The sequence below is a fragment of the Cuculus canorus genome, chromosome 7, assembly GCF_017976375.1.
Source record: "Cuculus canorus isolate bCucCan1 chromosome 7, bCucCan1.pri, whole genome shotgun sequence".
Lineage (NCBI taxonomy): Eukaryota > Metazoa > Chordata > Aves > Cuculiformes > Cuculidae > Cuculus > Cuculus canorus.
In genome coordinates, this window is record NC_071407.1 from 284,196 (window position 1) to 303,025 (window position 18,830).

General features: G+C 45.0%; 1 protein-coding gene across 2 annotated transcripts; it reads left to right on the plus strand.

The window, feature by feature from the left end:
• The first annotated feature begins 1,389 nt into the window (after positions 1 to 1,389).
• On the plus strand, positions 1,390 to 13,860 carry OAT (ornithine aminotransferase). Of its 2 annotated transcripts, none has more exons than XM_054071508.1 (10): positions 1,390 to 1,510; positions 4,155 to 4,381; positions 5,358 to 5,582; positions 5,695 to 5,790; positions 8,495 to 8,622; positions 10,139 to 10,261; positions 10,660 to 10,788; positions 11,487 to 11,600; positions 12,382 to 12,526; positions 13,467 to 13,860. In XM_054071508.1, exons 2-10 carry the CDS (start codon positions 4,183 to 4,185, stop codon positions 13,625 to 13,627), a joined length of 1,320 nt encoding a protein of 439 aa, XP_053927483.1. In that variant the 5' UTR covers positions 1,390 to 1,510; positions 4,155 to 4,182; the 3' UTR covers positions 13,628 to 13,860. The 2 variants fall into 2 exon arrangements, with proteins under 2 accessions (XP_053927483.1, XP_053927482.1); XM_054071507.1 differs by lacking the exon at positions 1,390 to 1,510 and adding an exon at positions 1,527 to 1,681.
• The last annotated feature ends 4,970 nt before the right edge of the window (positions 13,861 to 18,830 follow it).

Sequence of the window (18,830 nt, forward strand, 5' to 3'; positions counted from 1 at the left end):
GTCTTGATTATAGATGCCAAAACCAAAGGAAAAATGAAAGCAGCCACAACAGGTCTATGCTGATCCTATGTAAAACTGATCAAGGTTACATTCAGCAGGGGTTTGCGGTCACTCTCTCTTGTGTGCTGAATAACTAGATACCACCTGACATTTATGTTGTACTTGTGATTTTTGAACTCTCAGAAACAGTCCATGCCAGATTTAAAAAATACATGTACGTGTAGTACCTATATGTTCCATATTATGTCTCTGTTCGAGCACATAAACTTCTTTTTCTTCTTTCAGGCTTGGCAGAATTCAGAAGAAAGCAAGCCCTTTCTTGCCCGAGGGTCATTCGTTTGTTTGTTTGTTTATTTGTTTTTGAAGCTCTGCGTTTCAGACACGACTCTGCAGAGTTTACTTGGCTGCACGATGGCTGTTTTCCTGGGAGGGAGGCTGGATGCCTGGCTCCTGAAATCGCATCTCAGGGCAGTAGGGCTCTAGCTCCACGGGGAGCTGAAGACTCAGCGCTTCAGCAACTGATCTGGGTTGCCTTTAGTTTGCATTCTTTAATTTTCCAGATGTATTTTTTCTCCTATGATCCGTGCTGTTTCATCCTTCGGGCAATTTCTGTCCTATCTACATTTTTCTTCTTCCTCTGAAAAACACACGGCTGCATGAATGGAAAACAATCGGATGCGTCCTTGAAAAAGACGGCATTAAAAGGCAGGTAAAAGGCTGTTCCTCAGTTGTCTGTGAACGATGTGAAGCACGTAGCTCCCAGCACCTTATTTTTGTGGCTAAACGGGTAGAAGGCGTCATTAGCACGACTTCGGCAAGCTGATAATTACCACGCTAATGAAATACCAAAGCGAAAACAAATTAAACCCCGACGGGCAGCTTAAACCCGGGTTTCTCACTGGGGAAAATCCCACGGGTCTGGGGGAATCTCAGCTCCTGCCCGTGCCCAGCCGGTCTGTCTAAGACACCCGGGGGTGACGGACAAACGGTTTTTTTCCTCGCACCGGCAAGCGAACCAGGGTCGCGGGGGAGCGCCGAGGGCGGGCGGGCGAGCCACGAGCGTTTCTGAATGCGGGCTCCGCGTTCCCAGCCAGGGCGCCACGTCTTGTGTGCGGCAAAAGGCCTCCCCGCGGCGCCGGCGACCGGGGCGGAACGGCTGCGGGACAGGGAGGGAGCGGGGGGAGCCGCGGGGCAGCCCGGCAGCGAGGGGCGAAACGGAGCGAGACACTGCCGGGGTTCGCCGCCGGACCGAAACGAGCGCGTGCCCGGGACTCGGCGCGGGGGGACGCCGCTCGCGGGGGGTGCCGGGCGCGCTCCCGATCGGCTGAGCGTGGGGCTTTGGGGTAGGGCGGCCCGGCCAATGGGCGGCGGCCGAGCGCGGGAGGGGCGCGGGCAGCGGCCAATGGGCGGCGGCGGCGCGGTGACGTCACGCGGGGGCGTGGCGAGGCGCGGTGACAGCTGCGGCGCGCGCACCGCCTGCTCTGCGCCTCGGGCGGCGGCACCAGCACCGGTACGGATCGGCCCGGCTCTGCTCTGCTTGGCCCAGCCCAGCCCGCCCCGTCCCGTCCCGTTAGGCCTCGGCTACGTTCGGCGCGCTAGGGCCCGGCTCAGCTCTGCGCGGCTCGGATAAGATCGTCCCAGCCCGTCGGGCCTTGGCACGGCTCGGCTCGGCACGGCTCGGGTAAGATCGTCCCGGCCCGTCGGGCCTTGGCTCGGCTCGGCTCGGATAGAACGTCTCAGCTCGTCGGGCCTTGGCACGGCTCGGCTCGGCACGGCCGTTCCGCTGGGCCGCCTTGCCCTGAGTCCCGGAGGGACAGCGGGGCAGTCCGAGTCGGGACAAGGGAGGGGATCCGAGCCGACCCGGGACAAGGGGCGGTCCGAGCCGAGCCGGGACAAGGGGCTCCGGTCCGGTCCCATCATTGCCGGCCCGGAGGGTCCCGTGGGTGCGGGGCGCAGCGGGCTCGGGTGTTTCGGAGCCGCGTTCCCCGGTGCCCGGAGCGGTGCTGGCCGCGCTGCAGCCCAGTGGGCATCGGGCGGTGTGTCGCGGCGGCGCTGGGGGTACCTGCCTCTCCGCCGGCGCGGGGCTCTTGATCGGCAGCTGAGCGGAGCTGTGCCGACTGCTTTACCGCTGTGCTTCGAGGCGCTTTTCCGTTCTGATGCAAGACCTTTTCCACTTGGTGGAATGCCCTAGCTTCTGACTCCGGTACTGCGCGCTGCAGGGCGCGAGCGTATTTCTCACTTCCTCGAAGTTGGTGATACCTTCGGGTTGTTTCTTTTCTCTTTTCTTTTCTTTTCTTTTCTTTTCTTTTCTTTTCTTTTCTTTTCTTTTCTTTTCTTTTCTTTTCTTTTCTTTTCTTTTCTTTTCTTTTCCGCTGATTGTGCCCCTCCTGTTTCTCCATTGGTCTTGTCTTGCTGATCCTCAAAATCCGATTTTAATTCATCTTTTAACTCCAGACGCATCCGTAATTCCCAGCTTCACTCAGCTCAGCTCCAAGTAACCTAAAATGATGTGTCCTCACTAGCATAATTTGCAAGAAATTTCTCCTTGGGCGGGGGGAAAGCTTTTAAAAATTTCTAATTAAGATTTTCCAGCCTGAGAGAAGTAAAAGAAGAAGAATCTCAGGTTGGAGTTTGGTAGTTCTTGATGCAGGTGGGAGCTGCGTTTTCTTTCATTGCAGGAGTGTCTGGAAAATCTCCAGAAATACCGAAGCTCGATACAGAGTTGGCTGCTCTGCCGCGAGGCGTGCCAGGGGCCAGGGTGGCACTGACCCATTAATTTTAGGAAGTTAAGCGAGTGGTAATTTTGAGTAATGCTGCTTGGCTAAGCGAGGAGCAGCCTGCTGAAAGAAGTGCCTCTGTTTCAGGCGATGCATCCAGCATGCAGACCTTTTCCAAATTCATATCCATGAATATTAAATCCATGAATTAGAATAAATCCATGACTTAATATTTCTGTCTCTGCAAGTAGCCTGAAATAACGGCACCCTTGTGTAAGCATCTCCACTTTCTCCTGATAGTATTTAGTAAGTACACTTTGGTAAATTTTGACAGTGTGCTTTCGTTGTGAGGCAGTGCAGCAGTGCCAGGGCTCCACAGCTTTGCAGTTTGCTGTTGCCACGGAGGCTGTACTTGATGGTCAGAGCATCTGCCACTGTCACCTGTGATTTTCCTCTTGGGCTGATACTGCTTGTTCTGTGAGGCCAGAAACTGGAGCTCTGACCACTCTGGGTCTTGCTAAAGCCAGCAGCTTTGCTGTGATGGCTCAGCTCTGCCCAGTACGTGGTGCGGTGAGGAGAGCTTGCTTGAGCAGCTTTTAAAATGCCCATTTTTCTCTTTAAAAATGGCCACACATTTACTTTACTGAAGTGAAGACATTTGGGAAATGCCAGTGCATTTGTCTCATGATATTGCGTCCTCAGATTGTCAGGTTGTGTGTTCAGGGAAAACCATGGAGTTTTGCTAAGGAAATACAGAGTGCTCTAACGATTGCTAATATCTGACAGGCAATTGCTCTAGGTCTGTTGCTTTGGTGGTCTTAAAATGCTGCTAACAGTGAGTGGTTCGTCTGTAGGTGGCAACATTTTAAAATCAAGAATGCAATTTATATAAGAAGTCAGAAATTTTGCTTCTTAAAGCTGACCTCAGTTAAAACTAATCAATCCTTGATCAAATTTGATATTGGTCTCAGCTAAATGCTGTTTGCGTCAGGTGCTTCTTTCCGGTGTTTTATTATTTACTTTCTGATTTGTGACATAGTTTGTCTTCTGGAAGTCTTTGTCAGGCAAAAGGCTTGTCAGCACACAAATAATGACATTTGATAAATGTCACTTCCTTATTGTAGTTTATATTAATAAATCTACGCATGATTTAAGGCACAGCGGAACACTTGCTGAAAGAATGATATGACAATTCACAGCCTTGGCTAGTCACGTGTTTTAGTTTTCCTTTCGCTACTGTGAGTGTACGTTTAAATAGAAAAAAACAGTTACTTGAAGTTAGTACCACAATTGTACTTTGTGTAAGCTTTCTTGATCGAACTGCCAGGGAGTAGAGAAACCTGTAGTCCTGGCAGTAAAAGCACTTAAGTCGTGTCACACCTTTGTTCTGCAGTGCTCTGTAGTGCTAATTATTAACCTCCTTTTTTTTTTTCCCAGACCTGTAGCAGCATACCTGGAGTCCATCATGTTTTCCAAGCTGACCCGCTCCCAGAGCATTGCTGTTTTCTGTCGAAGTGTTCACTCTTCGCTGAGTTCTGCTGCCTCGGTTGCTACTAAAAAAACCGTTCAGGGGCCTCCATCCTCTGATTATGTGTTTGAGCGTGAGGCGAAGTATGGTGCCCACAACTACCACCCACTGCCTGTTGCCCTGGAAAGAGGAAAAGGTATTGCATTCAGGTTTCCCTGAAGGGTGTAGGTAGGATGGGATCATGGCATAAGGATTTTGACCTAATCCGTATCTGAGCTCCTGTTTTTTTTGGGGGGATAGAGGGAGAGAGAGAGATAAGTGGTGGAATAAAGACATCTAATTACTGGTTAGATTGCTGGTTCATTGTGCGTAAGGCCACCTGGTAAAACTGTAGTCTCTCTAAAACGATTTATGAGTTCTGAGTTCTGATAATCTTCACTATCTGGAACAACTCAGCGAGAAAGTTTCAAAGAACTCTGTTTCTCCTGTTACCTGATGTGGAGAGTTTCAGTGTTAATGTGAACACGAAAAGATCTGTTGGACCTCTGTGTAAGGCCTTGTGTGCTGTTCCTGTGTTATCACTTGATTTAAATTTACTCTGGCCTTTATGTTTAAGGGGCTCTTGTGCTCTGCAGGTTAAATTTTATGGGTTTATATTGAAATGCCCTCAGCGTAGCAATCCAATAGTTTATCAGCACATGTTTTGACAGCTCAGAGCTGTCGTTTTATAAGTTTTGAGACCATTTGGGTCCTGTTGGTTTTGTTGTTGCTTTTATGACCTCCAATTCTTATTCTTCATTCTCTTGTGAAAGTATTCTCCCCTGTCATCTCTTTAGGGCCCAAAACAGGGACTAGAAGGGGAAGCAATATTCTTGTTCTCCTTACTAAGTTAGTGGGATGGCAGTTTTGTGTGGGAAATGCTTCTTTCCTTAATTCCTTTTTGGGCACTGATTTTTGCTGTACTGGCTTGTTACTCATGTTCTCTCTGTCAAGTGATTGTTTTCCTGTCAGTCTCCTTCCAATGTGCCCTAAGGAAGAGGGAGGATGGTTTGCTTGACTAGGTTGCACTGTAACCATTAGCTTATACCATTTAGTATTACTTCATCTCTTATTTTGTTTTGTGTATTGACCATTCCTTTGTTTGTGTATTGACCATTCCTTTGTTTTCCCAGGTGTTTATGTGTGGGATGTCGAAGGCAGAAAGTACTTTGACTTTCTGAGCGCTTATAGTGCTGTGAATCAAGGCCACTGTCACCCAAAGATCGTGAACGCTCTGAAAGCTCAGTCTGAAAAACTGACCCTGACATCCAGAGCATTCTACAATGATGTACTTGGGGAGTATGAGGAGTATGTCACCAAAATGTTTAATTACAACAAAGTTCTTCCCATGAACACAGGTAAACTAATAATTTTATTTCCATTTGTGAGTCTCAACGGTTTTGTAACATCTGGTGCTGCATTGGCCTGCCTGGTGTACAAGTGTGATAATGGTCTTGCTGTGTGTTTTAGGAGTGGAAGCTGGAGAAACTGCCTGTAAATTGGCTCGGAAGTGGGCATACACTGTGAAAGGGATTCCGAAATACAAAGCAAAAATTATCTTTGCAGGTATGTTAAGTGCGTGTTGAGGCGTTGAGGAAGGGGAGAGCTTGAGGCACTGGCTGTAGCGGTCTCTCTTCTCTTGTACCTGTAGCGATGACTTTGCAGTGTTCTTAATGTTTTTTGTTTCACCGAAGCAAGTCTAATGAAGGTCTCCGTAACATCTGATGTTTTAATAGTGAGCCCAGATCTCAGCCTTTTAACAGATGGTATTTAACTTGCTTATTGGCGGTTGGTGATTCTGATAAAAAACTGCTGTTGTGGCTGCAACAGCCTTTGCACCTTAGAGTTCTCAGAGCACCTCCTTAACTTGAAGGTCAGTCTTAATATATTCTGTTGACAAAATATTCTGTGTGTGCTTCTGACTTGTTGATTTTAACCTTAAATACAGTGAGTTGTAAGTGTTTTTTTAAAATGTAATATCCTTTAAGAAATGCATGTGATCCTAACAGAAATGATTGTAAAAGCAAGAGGTGTGTGTAGAATTTCTCTGGCAAATCAGTTCCAGATCCTCTCCCTTGCGCACCAACAGATAAGAGGGGCAGTTGTGCTTGTGCAGAAGCTACTGGTACTGCCTGGCTTTGCAAAGGAAGCGCAACAATGAACTTAAATCCAGGGAGGAAACTGTAGTTAACACAGTGGTTTATAAAGTTTTAAAATCAGCAATTAAATACATAAAGCAGAGATTATTTGTACTGCCTGACCTTTCCAGCTGTCAGAAATTGAGGACTGGTTGCCTGAAGCCACACAGAAGGTGCACTCAGTCCCTGTGCGCTCTTAAATGCTGCTTTGCAGTACCTTTTTATTCCAAATCGATTGATTTTTTTTATATACCTCTCTCTTGAATTTGTTGCTCAGATTGCTGCCACCCCTTCTATAGGTTCCACGTTTGGGTTAAGCCTGCTCCCCTCTTAGGCTTGTCATTAGTTTTTTTGCATTCTTTAAGTCTTCCAGCAGTTGGCATTAACCCAGTAAAGCCATGCTGTGGTCTTGTCAGGTGATGGAAGTTAAAGCGCTGTTGTTGGAGTGAATACGGGGCTCTGGGAAGTCCTGATTCTACATGCAAAATAATGATGTGTAATTCAGATAACTTATATCTTGTATTCTTTGGTTACAGGTGAAGTATTTTTATCAGTTCTAACGTTGTTCAGTGGTTCTGTGTTTTATAAAACCTTCCAGAATAAACCTTACTACTTAAATATTGACTTTTGTTTCAGTTGCTGCAAATACTGGTTTTGACTCTTGGTACATGTGGTAACTGAACTTAAACTGTCATTGGACAGCATTTGGGAACTGAAATTAATAGCTGAATATTGCATGATTGTTTCTAGGATGAATTAGATCAGATTTTTCTTTCTTCTCCTTTTGGGAATTCTTTGAACAAATATATTTCTCCCTCCTTTTTCTCCTTATGTATTTTATGTTGTTCTCAGTCATTAACTTCTAGGTGCTTTTTCATCTTCATGAAACTGAATATGCTCTCCATTTCTATGACCCCATCCCCCTAACCACAATAGTTATTTATATGCCAAGTACTTGGAAAAAACCTAGCCATGCTTCTCTTGTCAGCAGCCAGTGTTTTGGCATAAAATGCTCTCTTGAATAGCCAGGTTCAGAACCAAAAACGCCTTTAAACATCGGTCCAGAGAGCTTGGTGTGGATTCTGTGCTTTATAGTGAGCCGATACGGTGACTGGTGTGCTGAGGCAGAGACAGCCTGTCACCAGCACGTAGGCTGCTCTGCTTCGTGTGATTCAGCCTCCAGGGTTTAGGCTTGGGGTACCGAGACAGCACTAACGTAGCGGTGGGGTGAGGAGTGTGTGGCTCCCCACAGCGTGTCCGGGAGTTGTCTGTGAGCAGCGCGATGTTGTGTGCACTGGAAATCGCAACGAAGGGGTGCCTGGAGCTGGCTACGCAGAAATGACCAACCACGGTCATTACCAGGGTTTCCTGCGGGCTGGGAACATCCTCTGCCCTATGGTCACAGTTACACAAAGAAATTGTGGGGAAGAAAAGGCCTGTCATGCTGTGAAGGTGTTGAACCCTTAATCTTCCTTAGGCTTGTTAAGCACCTTATTATTGATTAGCTTGAGAGTGTGTTGGTTTAACTGAAGAATTAAAACAGGTTTATCCTAGCCTGAGTGGTGGCTGGCTCCTAGGCATTTTAGCTGACGTTTCTGTATGAACAGGGCAATGTCACTGTGTTTCTACAAGTACCAGTGGGTTCTCCTGAAACTCTGAAATGCACAGAAATATATTTTTGATTTAGGCTTACCGGCAGCTTTATTTTTGGGACCTAAATTCTGGGTTGTGTTTACTTATTTTTTCTGCATTTAATGAGTAGTATTTGTGTAAAATCTGTGCATCTTCCTTAAAAAGATGTCATCTTCCTGGGTTATTTTCAGTTTTCCAGACTACTGACAAAGCTTACAGAAATTATTTTCTATACTTGCCAGGTCTTACAACTTTCTGTCATTTTTGGTACGTGCTTTTGATAGAACAGTGCAATGTATTTATGGCATTGCTGTGAAATGCTATCAATTAGCAGGAGGATGCTAGTATTCTGTTGTCAGACGACTCTTTAAATGTGTTAGCAAGTGGAAGCTGTGATGTCTGATAAACTGTTCTGACTCTTGGTCAGTTTTATAACAATCACTTCTTGTTTGTTTGTTTGTTTTTGTTTGGGTTTTGTTTGTTTGTTTTTCCCCTGTTAGCTGGCAACTTCTGGGGCAGAACCATGTCTGCAATCTCTAGTTCTACTGACCCGTCCAGCTATGATGGATTTGGACCCTTTATGCCGGGTTTTGAAGTGATCCCATACAATGACCTACCAGCACTTGAGGTATTTGACAACTTGTGTTCTCTTCTAAGAAATCATTTTGCAGTTTCTTTTGTAAACAGTGAGGCAGGGAAACCGCAATTTTATCCTTTGAAACGTGTGATTTTACATGAAGATAAATGTATCCAGACATGTAAGAAATAGGTATGTTATAACGACGTGTAGGAAGTGTGTGTCAGTTTGCATTGGTTTTGATTTTCAGTTTTGCTTTAGGATGTAAAACCAAAACCACACAAACTTGTTTAGTTTCCCATGTCATGAGGATGTTCAAGGTACAAAAGAAGAGCAGATAAACAGTAAGGGAGTTCAGATAGGTTGCATGCATTCCAAACCCAGGACTTGAGATTCTGAAACAAATACCTGTCCTTGCTTTTCTCACAGCACCCTTAAAACCACACTAGGCTGGCGTTCTGCTTGAGCTACTGAAGCGCTGATGATTCTGCGTTACCCTAGGTTCTGAGGTGCATCCTGTCAGGCTGCTGGGGAGGATGACCTCGATCAATCTAAAATTTCACACCCTTGTAATGTGGGTGTGGGTGTTGAAGGGCAGATGGTGCTCAATGGCAGCCGCAGGGTGCTGGATCTGGGAGGCAAGAGGGTTCCAGCCAAACACAGGTAGTCTCAAAGCATTGGGAATGTTGGCATTGCCCCTTTTCCATCATCTGGATGGTCTCTGCAAGTGATCAGTTGGTCAGTCCTCTGTGCCTGCTGGTTCTGCTCAGTACAAGCGGGTCAGCTGTGGAGACTGGCGAGTTTGTGGGACAGAGCTGCTCTCTTCCTGGGAGTCTGATTAGGACAAACAAAGGTCTGTGTGTTTTAGTTGCAATGAGGAAAAGCTTACTCAGATTTGAACCTACCTAAGGCTGCCCGTTGTGAAAGCTCCAAGCATTTAATGGCTTTCAGGCGGCTTTATTTGAATGTGCTCTGGGGAGCTGAGACTTGGATCCATGTCCATCAGGCCCATAACTGAATTTGTTCAGGTTATGGGGCAATACTGAGGAAGGCTGTAGTGAGCTCATGCTGGGAATCATTATATCTCTGTCTTGTGGACTTCTAAACCTTTTAGAACTTGATGGTGCAAGAATGTAGCCATGGACTTTGCTTTAAGGCGACAAAATTGTTCTGGAGAGGCTCCATTCCTTTTTGTTTGAGGTGAACTGGGGCAGTGTTGAGCAATTGTTTGTCTTGTGTGGGGTAATGCAAAACTGAGCCTATTCCTGAGGTGATTTATGAACGGATCCGATAACCTGTTTTTCTGGGTTTGCAGTTTTTAAGGTTTGTAACTTCCCAAGCAAACACACCAGCTAATTTTTTCAAGGCCAATAGTGACATAGGCTTTAATGTTGGAACCGAGGTGGCACTCGAGGGAACTACCTGACATGAATGCTGTTACTGTTGTTTGAGGCAGAACACCAGGGTTAGAGTTAGGTTCTGTATTTATCTCCATGTTTCCTAAATTTGACCCCTGAGAAGAAATTTTTTCTTTTTATCTTTCTTATCCACATGTCTGTTTTAACAGCGGGCCCTGCAGGATCCCAACGTAGCGGCTTTCATGGTTGAACCAATTCAAGGTGAAGCAGGCGTGGTTGTTCCTGACAAAGGTTATCTTACTGGAGTGCGGGAGCTGTGCACAAAACACAACGTAAGGAATTGGCTGTAACAAGGTGGCTTAAATATTACACACTGTGTTCGTGTATCTTGTCAGGGCATCCTTGGATGCAAGGTACAGAACTTCACGTACCGTGTTGTAATTCCCTTTTCTTTTGGTGGAAGAGGGCAGGGGTACTGACACAGAAAATGTGCTAAAGAGGCTGGAGAGGGGGCAGTGGGTTCACTTGTCAATAGTTTCACATTCTGTAGAAAATGTTGGTCTCCAGGGGGCTTGGAGGAGGTGAAGGAAGTAACTTGGTGTGCTTGTTGTCCTGTAGCAGGAGTCTTTCACTCATGCTGTTCAACACTGCTGCATTGTTTGGATTGGATTGGGAATGGGAATGAAAGTCATTGTTATGTGTGGATTTTCTTCTTTTTGTCTCTGTCAAGGTTCTGTTCATTGCTGACGAAATACAGACTGGTTTGGCCAGGACAGGGAAAATGCTAGCAGTTGACCATGAAAATGTGAGACCTGATGTAATCCTTCTTGGAAAAGCTCTTTCTGGTGGATTATATCCTGTGAGTAACGAAGGAAGATCCATATGCTGAATAATGATTTCTAAGTAATTAACATGGGAAACCTGCTAGCTGGAAGGCAAACAGATCTGATGTTTGTTGTGCCTGGAAAACGGTATTTACAAGCTTCGCTATGTATGACTTACAGTGCAGATAGTCCAGCCTGTGAGATAACATGTGAAAATCATAGAATACATAATGTTGCGTTTATAGCTGAAGTGGCTGTACGGTATCTGGAGCTTCCTGTATTGATACCTGACTTGTTAGGGTGGCAACTAGCCCTGTCTTGCTTGTTTGGCATGCCCACATGACTGGTTGTATCCTCTTTGGAGTGACTTAATTTCCTGATGATTAGACTGGAAGTTACAAGCTGCCTTGAACTATTTTGGCTAATTGAAGCTATTTCTGAGTTGTTAGAGTATTGAAGCTTAAAGTCTTGAAATAATGCTCAGTTTGGAGAAATGCCCCTCAGCTGTAGTTTGATGTTTTCTGTTACCAGTATAGCTGAGTGTATTTGAGGGATTAAGCTGTTGTGTGACTGTCAGATACACTCCCCTCTCTACAGAGCTGGGCATATAAACGTAATTTATCACCACAGACTGAAAATTATCCTTGCCTGAGCCCTGGGGAGAAGTTTGCTTCAGAGATACTTAATTTTACTCTTCTAAATAAATATATGTGTAAATCACTTTACATTTTAGGTCTCGGCAGTGCTGTGTGACGATGAAGTGATGCTGACCATTAAGCCTGGTGAACACGGATCTACGTATGGAGGAAATCCATTAGCTTGCCGTGTCGCAATGGCAGCGCTGGAGGTTTGTGTATTTAACAGATCTGACTTTCAGAGACAAAAGGGTGTCGCATTGACACTATCTTTGCTTAAATACATGATATTATCGGTTATGCTATGAGGAGAAATCTAGCTGTAAGTAAGAAGGGAAAACTGGGAATGGTTAACTGTTTGCATAGAACATAAAAGAAATTCCAAAGTCTTTACTGAAAATGTGTCATCATTTCTGTGTTCTTAATGTCTTCAATGCCAAAATAAAATTTATCTAGAGGAGTTTCAAGGCACTTATGTGAGCTTGTCACTAATTTCACAAAGATGTTTTTAAATTGGCTTATTTTACTGTGCCGCACTGCAGAGGCTGCTGCTCTGTGAGCGTGATAACATGTTTCTACTACTGGAGCTCCAACAAAAGCTGGTGAAGTGCCTTGTCTAGAGTCCACATTTTAATTAATCTGTGACTGCATAATTGCCTACATGTAACACAAGTCACTCAAAGCTTATCTCTAATCAATATGTGGAGTAAAACAGATAAAAAGTTTTTGGAGGTTTTCGTTTTATTTGGCAGTAACAACTAATAAAAAGCAGTTAGTTTAGAAGAAAATCTCGGTCTGGTTATTGTCTCTTGTAAACACAAATGGGTACAGGCTTAATACTGGTCTTCTGGGCTGTGCGGCCTTTGCAGTGGCACTTTGGATGCACCAGCTTTTGTGTCTCTGTGTTGCAGAGTCATGAGTCACCCATATTGACGTGGTCTGTGAAACAGATGCAGTGCCCTTCAGGTGACTGTAGATCTGTCTTTCCTTCAGGTGATTGAAGAGGAAGACTTGGCTAAAAATGCAGAAATCATGGGTAACATCCTAAGAAATGAGCTCATGAAGACACCATCTGATATTGTAACCTCTGTGAGAGGAAGAGGGCTGCTAAACGCTATTGTCATTCGGGAAACCAAAGGTGAGGAAATAAAACCCACTGCACAATCATAACACGAAAGATACTTTTCTCTTTAAATTGAAAGTATCTTAATGGAGTAGGGGGATGGCTTAGAGGTGTCACGCTGGGGTTCAGATCTTGGCCGCAGTACTGCGGTACTGACTGAAAACGTATTCAGTGACTCTGCGCTATTAAAAATAGGGTTTTTTTACTCAGTAACGGTGAATATTATTTTAATTATTTGAATTGTTTTGTGATTTGATAATGTTCAAGTGTGATGGTGAATCTTGCTCCCAACAAATACTCTTTTTGTCTCCTGATCAAAAGAAAACCGGTCACATCTGGAGCACTGGTTTCTGTCAGATTGTGGGAGGGTTGGCGGGGGCTGGTTCTTTCCAGGGGAGTGAGAGGACAACAAATGCAAGAGAGTACGAGGAAGGAAAAAGCTAATGTCTGAGAACAAGTGTCTAGGGATGAAAACCTTGAATTACATCAGAAATATACTTAGCAGCCAGAGCAGACAACTCTTGTTGTGAATACACTTGAGTGCTCAAGTCCTGCAGGGAGATGTAGCTTCTGAAATCCAGGCACAAATGTAGCTTTGTCTGAAGTCCTATCCAGATGTTCTGACCTCCCATTTGCATGTCTCCCTGCTGTAAATGTAAGGCTGCTCAAGCACTCAGCTGTGAAGGAGCAATACTTGGTAAGCTGGAGGGAAACTTGTGAGTCCCTTCAAATGAGTTGCAGTTTTGCAACAGGCTTATATGTTCGCTGCACATTCTGGGGAGTAGTTCAGTGCTCAGAAGTGACTGCTTCCTTTGTGAGAAGGAGCACACTTTAATTTACCTTTTTGCTGCCAAGTGGCAGGGAGTTCACAGTCTGGCCCCACACACCTGTGCAGCAGTTGTGCCACTTTTTCTGCTGTAGTGTAAGTGTCTCTTCATTTTTCCTTTAATTGCAGACTACGATGCCTGGAAGGTGTGTTTGCGACTTCGGGATAATGGACTTCTTGCTAAGCCCACACATGGTGATATCATCCGGCTGGCACCGCCGCTGGTGATTAAGGAGGATGAAATCAGAGAGTGCATCGAAATAATTCATAAGACCATTCTGTCTTTCTGAACACATGGCTTTTAAAGCGTATCTGCTGAGTGACCCGAGGTGGTGGGCTGAAATAGGCGCGATGAAGGCCTGCTCTTGAAGCTAGCATCTCTCATTCCTTTTATCTAAGAAGGCTTAACTCTTAAAACATAGCTATGTCTTTATTTTCTTCAGAGCCATTATAACATAAAGAATGATTTTAAAGAGTTTCCAATCTTGGAATGCTTGGAAATAAAGTGGTGAGGTTCTGTTCATCTGTTCATGTACCTATGGAACAGTTAAGTCAGAATGTTTGAGGGGAGATACCTGTAGAAATCTGGTAATTGCTGAAAGTCTTGGCCCAAATGACTCCCCAAAACATCACATTTGGTATTTCTACCCCTTGGCGAGGTATCTGTAGGATGGAAGCACTTGTCATCATGGATGAATTCCTGTTTCTCATTTGTAGCTAGAAAAAACTTCCAGTGCTGGAAGTTTGGTAAATTGGGTGAACCTAACAAGCATCAAGCTGTGTTCAGTATGCAAAATGTTTTGATTGTATGACAAGAGATGCTGTTTTCAAGCCTGGTCTCAGTGTTTGGCTTTGCAATCTTGTTAAATAGATCTAAGCATATAGATCTGCTTTTATTGTTATAAAACTTTCTATAATCTGGATGTTTATATTAAAACATGCCTTGCATTAAAAAGAATGTTAATGTGCAACCAGAGTACCCAGTGTATATGAAAAGAGATGTGCAACTGCCTTTGAGCCCCAGCACATGCCACCTGAGTAGTGTCTGTATTTCTGTCCATCTTTATGTGGAAGCTGCTGCTGTGCTTTTTTACAGGGTGGGTGCTTCTGTTCTCCTTCAGTGCCTTCAGACACTGCGGATACAGCATTCTGTGTGGAGTTGTGGAAGTGGCTACTCCTGGTTGTTGTTTTGTATATCATAACTGAGATGGTTTTAGCTGAGACTAAAGCCAGATTAATCGCCGTTTATGCAAAACGTTCCCTTTGCCAGGCACAGGGCTTAAATGCAGTCACAGGGCTGTAACTGGAAGTGGTGAATAGTCCCGTGGTGTTTCAAAGGCAGCTTAGTTTATGGAAGTGAGCCAGTCTGCTGGTTAGGGTCACAGAACCATGTATTCTCCCTTGTTCGAGTAAGACAAAATGAGCAGTCATCTGCTGAGAATGAAGAAAGGCTGATTGAAGTTTGGGAAGGGGTGCAAAGGATGATGTGATACTGTGACTGTCAGTCTTGGGAATAAGAATAAATGCTGAAAGGTGTTGCCTGGTAAGTGGCATTTCTGGAAGCTGTGCTTATGTCATCTGACTGGAAAGGAGCGAAATAACTGAAAGAAACCATCATGTAAACAGCATTTGCTGGAGCCCTTTCAAAAACCGAAAGGTAGCCCCTCCCAAAATCCTTAGCAGCCAAAATTTTTATTGTTTTGTAGAGTAACAGGGTTAGCAAGGACAAAGGACATGATCAGGTCAGTTCCCCTGCCCAGTTACAGCTGTGTTTGCCTGATTGCCTGAACGGGCTACGGGGCAGAAGACTCCTGTCTATGTCAGTGCTTCCCTCTCCTGACTGTCAGCAAGTCTCCTGCCGTATTCTTTCTCTCTCTTCCTGCCCATTTGAGCTGTCTGTCAGGTTATTTTCCTTCTCTGCAGTAGCCTTTTACTCACCCAATGCTTGTTCTCGTTCCTATTTCAGTCTTTGCTCCGTCTCTAGTTAAAATACTAGTTCTTTCCTGAGCAACAGTGTTTTCCAGAGCCCTCCATCCTTCCTGCTGTTCTGCGATTCACTGCCTCGCTGTGCCCTCACAAGGCTGAGCAGAGCTGGACTGGTTCTCCTGGCTTGTGTGCTGTACTGTAGCTTATGCCCCAGGTCATGGCTGGTGTTCTCCTGCAGTAGCATCATACTTCTATCTCTCAGCCTGTGCCCCCAGGCTCCCTTTTGTGCAAACTGTTTTGCAGAACAGCTTTGAATCTGTCCTCTCTCCCCTGTGTTTTATTTGTATGATAAGCAGGAATTACACACATTTAAAATGTTGTGGTCTGCTCTGCTGACATTTGCTCTCTATTACTGAGAATATTTCTCTAGCTTTTGGTGATCTGTTTGAGCTCTAATCTTGTCCAACCCACTTTATGGTTGCAGATTGCCTAGGACAAGGTGTCTCAGAACTTGAGCAATGTTTCTCTTCCTACAGCAGGCTGTTGCTGACTGCTTTCTGGGCTTTTCATTTATCCTATGGTTGCTTCCTAAGTCCAATTTCCTTGACAAGCTTATGAAAATCCTGGTATGTATAGCTCCTCTGAAGACACGTCACAAAATGTCATCCTAAATTGCCCCTATTTAATGATGATGTAATTAAGGACCTTTCTGTTTTTTACCTGGATGTTCCCTGACTTCCTCTAGCCCTGCGTAGTTCCCATGGCCACAGCTACCTGCAAGGAAGGTAGGTGCACAGTACCTGCCTGAGCAGCTCAGGAATTCAGGAAAGGACCGAGGACGGCAAAGTTCCCTAGCTCATTGATGTGTTCCCAGTACAGGTACGTGGCGTGCGTGACAAGGGCCCTGGTGAGGTGCAGTGGTCAGTGGTTCTTGCCTTTGGCAGGGATATGGTGCTGGCTAGGAGGTGGCTCAGAACCAGGGCACCCTATGTCCTACACGAGTGCATTTGTCACTGTTTGCCCTCCTGGCGAGGGACAAACTTCGCTCATGCCTGTGAAACAACACTGCTGGGTGCAAACCACTGGAAAACTAATGGGGTGGAGAGCAGATGGGGGTGCGTGGCTGCAGCCTAGGAGCTAAAGCAAACAAGTTTTTTTGTGTTTGTTTTAATTACAGTCCAATGCTAAAACAAGTACTGAATTATATATATATAATTTCGGGATTGAAGACGGGAACCAGGACTTCCCTTCCCAGACACTGAGCCTGTCACCAGTTAACCTCCACCTCAGCGTTTTGTTATCATCAGCGAGACAGCAGGAAGAGTTGCAACAGCCAAGGGAAAGGTCAAAGCTGCTCTGCTTCTAGAGTGCAGGGTGGCGAAATTGCAGGCTGTCAGAAAGATCATCTGCCTTTGATAAGTTGTGTCAGTTTTGAGAAGGGGAGGGGGCGAAATAAGGGCTTGCTTTATCACGGAAAGTTTTATTGTTTGTCTGCTCCCAAGCGCAAACTGGGATTTGGCTGCTTTTCAGTGACACTGCTTAAGGCTCCCAAACTCAAATATAGCTGCCTGCATAACTAATGTACTTGTCAGTCAGGCTCTGTTTTCTTGTGTGGGGTTTTAATTAGCCTCAGACATTTTCTTTAGGGCTTTTATTAGTGAAAAAATGCAGACAAATAAAGTGTCCTTACCCGTGTAGTGCCAGCAGCTCAGCGCTTTCGGGTTAGTACTTGTTCCACTTGTTGCTCAAGTGTTTGTAGTGCTGCCAGATGCTGCTCCCCAGCAAAGCTTAGTTTGGAGGCAGCCAAACTGAAAGCAATTTACAAATTAGTGTAACATGCTCTCAGAGGTGTGCAAAGAAATTATACAAGACATTAATAAAATGAGTTTGTTTTTTTGCATTGTAACTTTGTAGGAGGTGCAAAAGTAAGAAAATCAAGCTTGGAGAACACTCTTCCTGTACCTACCCACTGTTTCTCAAGTACCTTTCTTGCTTTGTGTTAGCGAGAGAGGAGAGTGTGGAAAGGGCATCTCTTGGGTGTGCTATTTGCTGGTGTAATTAAATTTATTTTTATTTATTTTTAAAATGGTACTTGAAAGAGATCTGTGGTGCCTCTCCAGAGGATTCAAGTTTCCTTAACATGAGCCACACAGCAATAACGTTCTAAAAGTGTATGCGTGTATCCACTAAATCTTACCTTTTGTCTGTAAAGGCTCCATCTGTCCCCATCATATTGACTGCATGGAGTTTTGTGAAACAGCTTCTGCTGTTCCTTTGCATCAGGTGTACAAAAAGCTTTTCTAAGTGAATAGCAACTGCGTTCAGTGCTGAGCAGATATGGGGAGGTGATCTAAGCACCCAAGAACCAAACTGGCATTCCTAGGTCACCTGGAATAGCCCTCGGCTTCACTGGGAGATTTGTTTGTGGAATAATGCCCAATGGTGTTGGGTGCCCGTGCTCTGTGGTGGAAGTGTTTGTGGGATGTGGCCTGAAATCATGGTGTATATGTACTGGCATAAACCAGATCTGTTTGTGGATAAATGTAAATCGAGATTTAAAGGCACGACGTGAGGCACTGGAAGGCAAGAACAACATCGTCAGCACTGGGGATAGGAAAAAGCATAAAGCAGATTTCCCTTTTTACATTCTTTTCTTGCTGGCAGTCTTAGAACCATGGTTATGACATTGTCCTTTACCTGGGCTTCTTTGCAGCTGCAAAACTATGAATTCATGCCATCAAAAGGTATTTTCTAATGTTAAAAATTACCAAAATAGATTTCTTACTTAATGGAATCTACATGCCTGTTGGTCATGACCCGGTAAAGATCTGCACATCTTGAACTTGTTAGAAGTTTCCATAATGAAGCAATCTCTCTTTTGTTTGTCTTCTAACAGCAATATGAGCAGATTAGTTAAGTAGAAAAAACAGGTCTTCGTTGAGCCTGTCTTTCGTTGTGTTTTTTTTTTTTTGTGGTTTGGTTTATTTTTCCGGCCGTTGCCGCTGCTCGTTTCCTTCTCGTCTTTTCCACCTTTCTGGCAGCAGATGGAGCCAGAAGCTCAGCTTTAGGCCAAGAGCTTACTGCTGGGTGTAGAGTTTTTGGAGTGGGTGACTCTTGGGGGCTTGCTTTTAGCCTTTACTGAAACAGAAATGTGTCAGACTTCAGTCTCATCTCTGCGTGCGACCTCAATGCTTGTGTTGGGCGGTGCACCTTGTGGCTGATCTTGTACAAAGGGGATTGTAAATGGAATTCCTCTAGTGTGGCAAATGCCCAGTAACTCATTGCTATCAGCGTATGGCTGATAGGAATGTAGGAGAAGGGGAAAAAGAGGCTTTCCTTCTCACAGTACCAAAGAGCAAATCGGACTGTGGAGATTAAATTTTGTCTCAAACAGTTCTTTAACTTGAGAATGGCCTCCATGCAGCGCTTCTGTCCAGAGTGAGAGGCTGGACCAGCTGGGGTTGCTGTGCTGGTGCAGTACGAGGTGTTTGGCTGAATGCTCACCTAGTCCTCGGTAGGAAAAACGGACAAGGAAAAGTGGTACCAGCAGGATTAAGCAATTTAAAA

Coding starts and splice junctions, on each gene's coding strand:
- OAT (XM_054071508.1), top strand. CDS start 4,183: ATGTTTTCCAAGCTGACCCGCTCCCAGAGCATTGCTGTTTTCTGTCGA. Junction 11,601..12,381: donor TCGCAATGGCAGCGCTGGAG/GTTTGTGTATTT, acceptor TCTTTCCTTCAG/GTGATTGAAGAGGAAGACTT. Junction 12,527..13,466: donor TGTCATTCGGGAAACCAAAG/GTGAGGAAATAA, acceptor CTTTAATTGCAG/ACTACGATGCCTGGAAGGTG.